Below are 12,730 nucleotides of genomic sequence, written 5' to 3' on the forward strand. Positions count from 1 at the left end.
ATATTTAGTTTATTAATTCTCTCATTTTTGTTCACTACTATTTATGTGACATATTTCCATGTGAACAGAATATTCAATGACAAAACAATGTCAGCTGGAATAATTTTATCCACTGGGAATTGGTCGGAGTGTGAAAAGTGGACATTATATACCAGAATGGAGCCAAGTTGTCGGAAAATAAGAGGACAGAGGTAAAGAAAGTAACTACAATAAATGATTATGAAGGCATTGTTTTTTTGTTTTAGTACTCAGGAGTACCACTGAATTTTCCACAATAATACCAGGAATGTGTATTAAGAAAGTTAAAGGGGTCATGACATGAGAAATCCAATTTTCCTTGATCTTTTGACATATAAGAGGTCATTCTTATATACATATAGACTGCAAGTTTGAAAACTCAAAACTTCCACCTTAATAGAAAAGGAGCATTTATTTAAACCAAGCAGGAAAAACATCTCATTTGGAATTTGTCAGCAAAAGACTGCCTCTACAGCAAGACACCAATGCTCACTTTTACAACATCGCACCCTTGGCCACACCCACTAGCACTCAGTCAGACAGGTGAAGAGGAAAGAGATAGGCCTCATCTGTCATGGGAGAGTCATACACCAAAGGGAACTTACACAGGACACTTCCTAAATAATTTTCTACATAAACACACACTAGACGAACTGCTTTGACCATTATCATGCATCTCGCGTGACTTTTAAAAGACACAATGTCAAGTTATAACTCCTAAAAGGAGAACCGCCATTCTGTCTCTTGCTGACTGAATATATAAACGTGTCCTGGACATATTTGTTCTCCCATCTGTGCAATTTTTAATTGAAAGGTCTATCTAAACATGCACTAGATGGATGTCTTTGATCACTTTGATCAATTTCCAGTACAACAGCAAATTTAAAAACGCGTCTGCTTTGGTCCATTCCACTTCTGCTTCTGGTCGCAAAACTGTAAGTAACCAATTCCATTCACGAATGTTTCAAATGTCATGACTTGATAATTTTTTGATAGTTTATGGTGCTGAGTGTTAACAGTTGTGCTTGAGAGAACAGTTTAATATATTCAAATGTGTTTTGTGTGGTTATGTGTAGACCCTGAAATTTTGTTTTATTATGTGGTGGAGCTTGTTTATTTTCTGCTGATTGTGGTATAAATATGTCTGTATTTGAGGGGCTGCATGACTTTTTGCCAATCACAACAGTGGCCGTTTACATTGAAGTCTTAAGGAGGCACTTAGGCTAAAACCTAGCATGTCAGACAGAGGGATAAAGACAGGTTGGAAAATTATCATACTTTACTGTTTCATAAAAACTTACATTACAAACATTATCAGTGGCCCTCAGGGAAGACAATAATAATAATAATAAAATAAATAAATAATACAAAAAAGAATGTCATGACCCCTTTAAAAGCTACTTTTTTAAGTCTTTCTGCAAACTCCATGAAGTATAAAGCTCACCCTATATTAGGCGTGTGTTAAAAATGAGATCACTCATTTCTTGAGGCTACTCCCAATTTAGGCTATCCAGCAATTGATCTGTGTACGCACACTTATTCTATCATTTGTGTTTGGAAAAAAAATACTTAAATGAACTCTGGGGAAACCTGGTGGCCCACTTTCCTCTTGACAAAGTACTGGCATAATATATTTGTACTCTACTAATTACGCAGGAAAATCACCATAATTGAACCTGAAATTTTGAGTAATATATTGAATGCAGCTCCTTGGCTAAGGAGACTTAATAGATTTCTCAGTTCTGTTACATTTAAGTATTAAAATTGTTCTTTGATGTTTCTCCTAAAATCTCTGACATAATGAATGTGAGATTACTAGAGCATTTTTGAGATCTGAAAAGCAGGAGAATGGAAGCAGGAGAAAGAATAGTTCACCCAAAAATGGCAATTCTCTCATCATTTACTAACCCTTATGTCGTCTCAAACGTGTATGTCTTTCTTTCTTCTGTGGACCCAAACGAAGATATTTTGATGGAGATGTAATGTGTTTTTTTTCCATACAATTTAAGACAATGGGGTCTTAAACTTTCAATCTTCAAAAAGTTCATAAAGGCAGCATAAATGTAACATATACGAATAGACATTGCATTTTCATTTTCTTGTGTTAACCATCAACTTTTGGTGACCACAGGACATTTTAAAAGGACTGTTTGAAACGTGCTTTTCCATTTTCTATGGGCTGTGTAACTGTAAAAGAGCATAAATTATGACAAATAAAATCTACCTATGATGTTCTGCCAAATAATTACATGACTTAAAATTTTAGTTTACAAATGAATGCTGAATGAGATCTCATTATCATCTACATTATAGTTACATTATTCAGTAGAGGGATGACTTTGATCTCGAAAGCTTCAGTAGTAAACAAACCAGATAGAAGATGGAAAATATGAAATCGTACAGGCGCAAACTTAATTATTTACATTTGCATTTTACCATAGGATTTTATAATTATAATGTAGGAAGATCTAGCAAATGCAGTTCGGTCTGAAGAATACAAAGGTAAAGAGTGTGGATGAGAAGATCACATATGTGACTACAAATGCTCGGCACAATGTATTGATTATGTTGTATTTATTTTTGTGTTTGAGAGGCATGCAGACAATGGCACTTTCTTGGTGTGAGCAGAATGACGGAGGTGACGATCAGAGAGCAGATGACCAGGATGACCAGCAATGCAATGGCGATTCCCTTCCAGTTCCTCTGAGGAGGACTACTCCCCACCAGCTCCTGTAAAAACAGAAACAACATAACAAGGTTATGATGTGGATGTTGCTTTATCAAAAGGTTTAGTTTTAGAGAGTTGATAATGAATAATGATAAAAAACAATAAATAAGCATTCTTTGAATAAAAAATAAAATAAAAATAAGCACTGTCTGGATCAGAGTACCATCCCAAGCATATTGAACCATTTTAAATTGATAGTTAAAAAAAACAAAACTCATCATTTACTGATCCACATGCCATCCCAGATATGTATGACTTTCTTCTGCAGAACACAATCAAATATTTTTAGAAGAATATCTCAGCTCTTCCTGAATGTACTGAATGACCATGTTATCCCATCAATGGAATTTTTTTAAAAATGGGCAGTTCCAACTCTGAATTCTAATTGAATGAGCTAGGTTCAAAGCACTGTAAAATGTTTTAAAATGTGAGATTTTTTATATAAATTCTGATTTAAATATCAGTAGCAAATACAACAATAAATCCATTTTAAATGATCTCTTGTGGATTATTCCTTTAATATAAGGGTTTTTAAAAATGCATTCAGCTCATTTCAAGATCAAGGAACATACAAAAATGCATAATAGTTTGTTTAAATTAAAATGAGCATTAGGACCATTTTATCTGACCCCAATAAAGTACAAAATATAATTTGCTCAAATGTCTCTCTATCTACCATCCAATTAAAGCAATCCATTGCTATGGTAATGGCATTTGCAAAATTGCAGCTAATAAAAACTCCTCTATTGAAATTTACAATAGTGAACAACACATAATGCAGTCACAAACAAACACAGTGTTCAGTAACCATTGTTTCTAAGTCAACTAACCATCTTATCCTTAATTCAATGTCCAAATAAAGGTCAACAATTCATTTTGATAGACTTTATTTTCCTAAAATAGTTGTGTTAGGCTTTGTCTATATGTCATAATAAACCCTTGTGTCTTGAGTGGGTGGCAAGAGTGGCATACAGACATGCTGATGATCACCTCAATTGAACTGTGGTCTAGCATGGTCTATGTCTTTAAAATATAAATACACAAATCCTGAAATCCAGCATTACAGCCAATACCAATACACAGGCCCACATGGAATTTGTGGCCTAAAATTCCAGAGAAAGCGCTGCACACTTTCAGTGAACTGGAACGCCTGTCATTCATAAAGTTCGAATGATCCTCTTGTATGTTGGCCAGTTATATTGTAGCTACTTTGATTGTGCTTACACACTGAAGGAAATAATTGTCATTATCAGATTTCTTTTTAAATCTTGTTTTCAAGTAAAAATATCTAAATATCTTTAAAACAAGATACATTTACATGAGAAGCAACATTTCTGATTTGTTTCAGAGAATATATCTTGAATAAATTAAAATGTTATGTTTGTTCATGTTTTAAGAATGTACCTCACTAAATGTAGTTTGTTTTAAGCTTAAAAACAAAACAAAACTATTTGCCAATCTGGGATGCGTTTCCCGTACAGCAACGTAACTCACTGCTTAACCTCCATAGTACGATGCATCGTTGGAGAAATTAACTAGCTAGTCATGACTGTTTCCCGAAACGGTAGTAATTCCACAGATTCTTCACAACATCTGAAGATAAGTGCAGAAATAATCCTAGCTTCACATCCCAGTTAAAGGCACTCAGTATCTTTTCTCCATCAAGGACAAATTACTGAATGTATATGCAGTGCATTGACTCATGAAATTGCCCGTGAAGTTATTTCTCGTAATTGGCTGGTTTAGAGTACATAGCATTGTTTTTCCACCTTGCCAGTCTCAAATCTGCCTGAAGAAATGTGCCTGTAAAACCGAAGATCTAATTATCTCCATTACTTCTGTGCACGAGACGACTTACTGAACAGCCTCCTACTCTCCATGACAGTTATATTTCAATTCTGTTACATACAGTATATTCAATATTATATAATGATTTGTAAATATAACCTTGAATACATGATTTCTAGCTTACTATACCTCTTTTGACTTCAAGTTATAACAAATAAAGCAATTCTAGTGTACAGCAAACAACATTAAAACCGCCGGCCTAATATCATGTAGGTCCCCCTCGTGCCACCAAAACAACTCTGATCCATCGAGGTATGGACTCCACAAGCCCTCTGAAGGTGTCCTGTGGAATCTGGCACCAAGACGTTAGCACCAGATCCTTTAAGTCCTGTAAGTTGCGAGGTGAGGCCTCCATGGATCGGACTTGTTGGTCCAGCAAATCCCATAGATGCTCAATCGGATTGAGATCTGGGGAATTTGGAGGCCAAGTCAACACCTAGAACTCTTTGTCATGTTCCTCAAACCATTCCTGAACAATTTTTCAGTATGGCAGGACGCATTATCCTGTTGAAAGAGATCACTGCCATCAGGGAATACCTTTGCCATGAAGGGTTGAAGGGCTGCAACAATCTTTAGGTAGGTGGTAAGTGACATAAGTAATAAGTAATAAGTGATGTAAATAACATCCACATGAATGCCAGGACCCAGGTTTCCCAGCAGAACATTTCCCAAGGCATCTCACTGCCTCCTTCTTCCCATAGTGCATCCTGCTGCCATCTCTTCCCCAGGTAAATGCACATGCTCCCGGCCTTCCACATAATCTAAAAGAAATCATGATTAATCAGACCAGGCCATCTTCTTCCATTGCTCCATGGTCCAGTTCTGAAGCTCACATGCCCATTGTAGGTGCTTTTGGCAGTGGACAGGGGACAGCATGGGCACTCCAACCAGTCTGCAGCTACGCAGTCTGCAGTTACGTTTTTCAGCAATTTAGGCACCCATGACCCTGTCTCCAGTTCACCAGTTGTCCTTCCTTGAACCACTTTTGGTAGGTACTAACCACTGAATACCAGGAACACCCCACAAGACCGGATGTTTTGGAGATGCTCTGACCCAGTCATCTAGCCATCACAATTTGGCCCTTGTCAAAGTCACTCAGATCCTTACGCTTCCCCATTTTTCCTGCTTCCACCACATGAAATTCAAGAACGGATTGTAACTACAACTGACTGAAAAATCTAGTCTTCCATCAAATTAGCAGAAACAATTCACAAGTCATCTCTTTGCATAAAAGTTGTCAAAAGCTGGTATAATAGTATTTCTGCACCATAGTTCAACATAGGACAACAACCCAACGTACAGTTCACATTTAACTAACATTTCTCAAAAAGACCTTGAAAATGCTGTTTGTTAAAAGGAATAAATCTTGCAACAAAAAACAAAACAACAACTCAATATTCTGGCAGTGTGTATTCTCCATGCCCTAAGCACATCTGCATTCCAATCTCAAATTGAAATGTTTGTCTGAAACAAACAAAAGAATCAATGTCATGGTAAATCGAACGAGCCATCTTTAATTTTAGAATGCAATATTCTCAAGACTAAAGCAACAGATTTGTGTTGAACTCGTTTGAGATAAGGATGCTGCCTGTGATAAATAAAATGAAGAAGTCTGTGTAGAAATGCAGAAGCTTTGTCCCATCAGCTAGAACTGGGAAAGGATCTTGTACCAGAATGTCAGTTGTGAAATTTCAACAGCTGCTTAAGTAATGGCCAATGTTAAAGTTATTGGATGAGCTAATGTACAATATATTTCTATGACTAATCGATTCTCTTCTTTTCATTATTTTAAAATTAAAGGGGTCCACCATGCCAGCGCAAGTGGGCATAGGTGGCAGTGTTTGCGGGTCTGTGGGTGTATTGTATGATAATTAAGAGTCACAAAGGGCAATATGCTATTTTCCTGAGAAGTTTCAGACTACATCTGTTTTCAGCGCAAAGTTTAAACTCAGTTTCTGCATTTGCAGTTTGGAGATTGCCCCAGCAGGTGGTAATAAAGTTGTCCGAACCCTGAAAATAATGGAACATCAAAATTAAGTCCCTGACAATCACTGTTATAGCTTTGTTATGAAACAAAAAAATGAGATTTATTTTAAACAAACTTTAGGTCATTTGTTTTATTTTATTAGTATTATTAGGTGTCAAGCCCTGAAGGGGCGAAAGACCCTTATTGTTTTCTTCTTCTTCTTATTATTATTATTCTGCTTCTTCTTCCGCTGTTGAGTCTATGGTAGCCCATAGAACCACTTGCAGGAAGTTAATGAAATTTGGCACTCATATAGAGGACAGTCTAATCTGTTACCAAAGCAAATCTGCCATCTCTACCTCAAACCCTCTAGCACCACCAACTGTCCAAATGTGCACTCATGCTTATGTTAATAACTTTTGAACCGTGAGTCATAAAAACAAAATTCCTCTGATTCAAGACGATTTGATTGCAACCTATGACGTCATTTTCCATCATGAAATTTTTCTGCCATTTTGAATTTTCTTAAAAACATACTTTTTCGAACTCATCCTAGGCTGTTTGTCCAATGTGCATGAAAATTGGCCTGCATCATCTAGAGGCACTCACAACAAAAAGTTATTCACAGAATTTTGATAAACCATACCGTTATCGAATGGCACTTCAACAAATTTGACGAAGAGCATGCCAAAATGGATGTGAGGGTATATCTCCGAAACGCTTTAGCGTATTCAAACCAAACGTACTATTTGTCATAGGCACCATGACTTTATCTCATGTCATTCCTATGTTGGCCATTTTGGACATCGGCCAGTCATATAATGCTGTATTTTACGAATGACTTGGCATATCGTTACGAAACTCGGTATGTGTCTTTGGCACCATGCTCTGAAGGGACTCAAAAGATTTCGGGACAGTGCCACCTTGTGGTAAAGAACAATAATGTTATTTCTAAAAATGCTAATAACCATTGACTCTTTTTGCCTACTGTCATGAGACAGGTCTTGATAGATTCCGTGGTTCATGCCAAGAACAATGATACCCCCTACTTATGTCATGATCAAGCAAACTTCCTGTCTGCCATTTGTAAATGTTTTGAAAACCTACTCTTTTGAACTTCTCCTAGACTGTTTGTCCGATTTGCATGAAAATTGGCCTGTGTCATCTAGAGACAGTCACAACACAAAGTAATTCACCGAATTTTGGTAAACCATACCGTTTTCAAATGGCGCTTCAACGAATTTGACGAAGAACATGCAAAATTTAACTTGAGGCTGTATCTCCACAAAGTTTTGAGGGATTGGGACAAAACTTGGTAAGTGTCATCACCATTAGGCCCTGAGGTTACATGCAGAGTTTTGGCGTACTACCCTCTACTGGTCAGGAGATAGAAAAATAGCTATTTTGGCTTATAACTCTTGAACGCTTTCCTGCATGATAACCAGCATGCCCAGATACTACCTGAGCACCACAAACTGGACAAGAATACAAAGAAGTAACTATTTTTTATTATTTTTAAAATAAATTATTTTTTATGATTGAAAGTTGACTTTTTCTAACTCATACACAGTTCATCGGACACTAAATCAAAAACTTGTCCATAAGCTTTTGCGGCTCATGGTGCCGATAATTGGCTTGACCTCAGTATCACTGCTTGCAGCTATATTTATTATTATTTTTATATTTACAGTTGTATTTATGATCAAATTTGTATTGATATTTTTCCACCTGTTATCGCAGAGTGATTTTTAGGTCAATGCAAAAGGGGCCGATGGAAGAAGTTAGAGAGAGTAAAATGTTTGGTTTTGATTTGTATGATATTTATGACCACTTCATTATTTTGATTATATTTCCGTTACATTTGAAGTTTAATTAAAAATTAAGAAGTATATTTGGTCAAAACATTAATTACATTTTTCAAAATCAAATTCGACAAGTAGAAGTGAAGTGCGTGCCGATACAATTGCTGTTAATAGTAGCCATGATTTGTGTGTCAGTAGAAAAAAATGATTATTAATACTAACATTCTCTATAATTTAATGGAGCTTAAATCCAAATTCTGACAAGAACCACATTTTCCATGAGTATAAAATGAGCGTCACTGTCATAGAAGCCTGACATTTGAAGAAGAAGAAGAAGAAGAATTTATTCACATACACATACATATATTCATATGCACTTGAGATAAAACAAAGAACAAAGACGTGATCATGCATGTGAACTGGTCCCCAAAGAAGCTATCTAAAGCTTATACTCGGGGGCCATGACAATCAAAAAAAGAGAGAAAAAACAAGAAAAAAAATAAAAAAAAAATATGAAAAATGTGTGGCCTACATATAAAACATTTCATACATAACATTCAAACAACACATAATAGTGGATCCCATTTAACAAGTACAATTTTGTTGACAGTTTACCTTGAGGTTGTAAGAGTAACACTGACATACATGCAGAGTGAGAAGTAGTACATACATCAAGAAGATGAATACAAGCTTAATAGTTGTTTCTTGAGATTTTGTTTAAAAGAAAAAAAAGAGCTTGAATTTTTCAAATTTTCATCCAGCTCGTTCCAAATCCGCGGTCCCCGGCACACTACACTCATACCAGTGCTTTTTAATCTCCGTTTTTTACCAATAATAATGTGCTTGTTTCTAGTGAGGTAAGTGTGCTGGGGATAGCGGATGGGAACAAGCTCACACAAACTGCCATTCAATCCAAAGACCACCTGATACATTGTACATGCATTTCATCAAGGATGCAGTTAATGCACAAAAGAATGTAAATCCATATTTCCATTCTTCTTATTCATTGCATACAGTCCATTTACACTACCAATTTCTCATGTATGTGCTGTGTTTGTTTATATCGCTGGTGCTTGACAGGGAATGGACCATAGAATAGGAGGTGCTGGAGAAGAACCTCCGAATGAAATTGCACTTGACCCAGCCCATTAGCACCAAGCATGTGCAATTTCAGCAAACCCACTTGCGCCTAGACTTAGCACATGCTTGCGTGAAAATATCAAAACTTCTTGGCCATGCCCATTGACTTTGTATGACTTATGGCCTGGGCCTGTGTTTAGTGCTAGCACTCTTAAAATAGGGCCCCCAATATGAAGTGGGACTATTCTCATGAGCATGTTTTTCCTGTTCTGCATGGTAATGAATTACCATCCACACATTAAACACCAGTTTAGAGAATTTGATGCTTTACTTTGTTCAGTTCTTAAAAAAATAAATGTAAGAAATAAGCTTTAAAACCTACCCCAAGCTACTGTTTGCTTTGCCAAACTTTGAACCTCTTCATTTCTCACTATCAAAATAAAGGCCTCAAAGGGCCTAATTGTAATCTATTGTGCTAGCACAAAGCATGGCAGTGAGGCAGGAGGAGAAAAAAAACATAGCATCTATGTCTGGTACCCATTTGACAGATGGCTTGAACAAGCATCAGTGTTTCCAATGGACATGGAATACAATGGCATGCTATATTTAGTAATATAGTGAAAAAAATGAAAACCTTGATTATACCAAGAGCTAATTAATGTTGGAATATCTATCTATCTATCTATCTATCTATCTATCTATCTATCTATCTATCTATCTATCTATCTATCTATCTATCTATCTATCTATCTGTCTGTCTGTCTGTCTGTCTGTCTGTCTGTCTGTCTGTCTGTCCATAAATTCATCCACACATCATCCATCCTGACTGTCAGTGTTCAGTTAACATGTGATCAGAGACTCACTAACTGTGCAAAAAAATTTGATTTATTTCAGCTACTATCAAAGTGATTTTGTACTGTCAATTGGAAACCTGAAGGAAGCAGTAGTTCTAAGTGATACTATGATCTTTCTATAGCTGTGCAGTGTTAAAAATATCTAAACAAACAATCACGTAAAATATTTTCAACTAACATCTTTACACTAATCATGCACACAACCTACAATAAATTGTCAAGGGCTTTTAAACATCACAGTGTTTCAAAATAATCCCTTTTATAGTAGCTTGTTTGTATGTTTTGACAAACACAAAAATCCCGGTTTTCCCATGAGTGCCAATGTAATAGTCCAACAAAGCTCAGACACAGAAGGATGAAAACATACTCATCTTGTACAACAAGACAGATTTAGTTCTTAAGGGCGCAGCAGGTTTGTACGCCTGTATTTCCACTGGGAACCACGTGAAAGAATAAGGTTTCGAAAATTGTTCAAATGAAAATCAGTTATTATATCTCTGTCCCTCTGAACATAGATCTCAACATATGACTTTTCGACTGACCCTTGGATTTAATAACTGGTTGATCCTCCTTTGGCAGGAATAACCTCAACTAAAAGTTACTGGTAGCAGCGGTAGACCTGCAAAATTTTCAGAAATGATTTTGGAAAATTTTTCCTTACAGAACTGCTTCAGCTCAGCCATATTCTTAGGATGTCTGGTGTGAACGGCTCTCTTGAGATCATTCCACAGCATCTCTTTTGGGTTATGGTCTGGGTCTGACTGGGCAACTCCAAAAAGGTGGATTTTTTTAATTTATTTTTTTAAACCAATCTGTAGTGAATTTACTTTGATGTTTAGGATAATTGTCCTGCTGCAAATTCCACTGAGCTTCAGCTGGCACACAGCCACCCTGACATTATCCTGTAGGATATCTTAGTAAAACTTGGGAATTAATTTTTCCCTCAATGATGGCAAGTGGTCCAGACCCAGAAGCAGCACAAGAACCCCAAATCATGATGCTCCCTCCACTGTACTTCACCATTGGGATGATGATTTAATGTTGGTATGCGTTACTCTTTTTATGCCATATGTAGTGCTGCGTGTTATTCCCAAAGAATTCAACCTAATTTTCATAAGTCCACAAAAAATTTTCCCAGTAGTGTTGTGGAGTGCAAAGGTGGTATTTGGCAAACTTCAGGAATGCAGCAATGTTTTTCTTGGAAAGCAGAGGCCTTCTTCATCAGGACACCAGAGATGTTAACCAGTTCCAATGATTCCTTCAAGTCTTTAGCTGTCACTCTAGGGTTCATTTTTACCTCATTGAGCATTCTGCAATGTGCCCTTTGATTCATCTTAGCTGAAGAAGCCACATTACTAAATCATCTCTATTTTTAGACAGTTTGTCTAACTGTTGACAAATCTAAGCTCGTCAAAATAACTTTGTAACCCTTTCCAGCTTCATGCAAGTTGGTAGAGCGGGTCGGCTACTAATCACAGGGTTGGTGGTTCGAATCCCGGCCCACATGACTCCACATGCCGAAGTGTCCTTGGGCAAGACACTGAACCCCAAGTTGCTTCCAATGGCAGGCTAGCGCTTTGCATGTATGAATGTGTGTGTGAATGGGTGAATGAGTCACAGTGTAAAGCGCTCTGAATACCGTAAAGGTTAAAAAGGCGCTATATAAGTGCAGACCATTTACCATCTTTTTTGCGAAGCATGGTCAACGTCTTGTGAATAACAAACTCAAAAAGCATGAGTGCTTTTTATAAGACAAAGTACCTCTAACTCACACCTCCAATCTCGTTTCATTAATTGGATGCCAGATTTGCCAAATCCTGATTCTAATTAGCTTTTGTTGACGTCATTAGCCTAGGGATTGTATAGGGCTGGGCGATAAAACATTCTCAATTTTTTTCGAGATAAAAAAAATCCACAATATCAATGATACATTTTTTGAGTAATTTTTGATATTTCACCCGTGCTTTCTCAGACTGTATGAAGTTGCTAATGTTAGCTGCCTTGCTAACAGTTAGGCTACACCAGTCACAGCAGTCCGGGTCCGAAACCAGGATTGATTACATCTGGACTGCAGAACAACATGAAGATGGTTGCGCCCTCTCGCCAACTGTGGTGAGCAGCATGACAAAACAAGAGTGCTGTATACACCAGATCTAATTTTTCTGTGCTGTATCCTTGAATATTATTCTCTAGCACCAAACATGCTTCATGTATGCCCTGCCCTGCTTTGCATGCATTGTATCTTTTCCCTGCATGTGAGTAGACATGAGGCGTCGCATAATTCATCATGGTTCCAGACCACCTTTAAATCATAATTTTATTTCCTTCTAAATTTAGTTTTATTAATCAGCATGTTATAAGCCTTTAATAATAAACAAATAGATTTCTGTTCTAAATTTGTGAAATTGATCAGATGTCATTATCTCTGGCATGG

General features: G+C 36.8%; 1 protein-coding gene across 3 annotated transcripts in view; it reads right to left on the reverse strand.

Moving 5' to 3' along the window:
• Positions 1-12,730, reverse strand: part of dpp6b (dipeptidyl-peptidase 6b) — a 195,958-nt gene that overhangs the window by 43,871 nt on the left and 139,357 nt on the right. For all 3 annotated transcript variants that reach the window (XM_052133474.1, XM_052133473.1, XM_052133475.1), the window contains one exon: positions 2,634-2,748. In XM_052133474.1, coding sequence (XP_051989434.1) covers positions 2,634-2,748 — 115 coding nt within the window. The remainder of the gene's footprint in view (positions 1-2,633; positions 2,749-12,730) is intronic.

Source organism: Xyrauchen texanus, chromosome 9, assembly GCF_025860055.1.
Source record: "Xyrauchen texanus isolate HMW12.3.18 chromosome 9, RBS_HiC_50CHRs, whole genome shotgun sequence".
NCBI lineage: Eukaryota > Metazoa > Chordata > Actinopteri > Cypriniformes > Catostomidae > Xyrauchen > Xyrauchen texanus.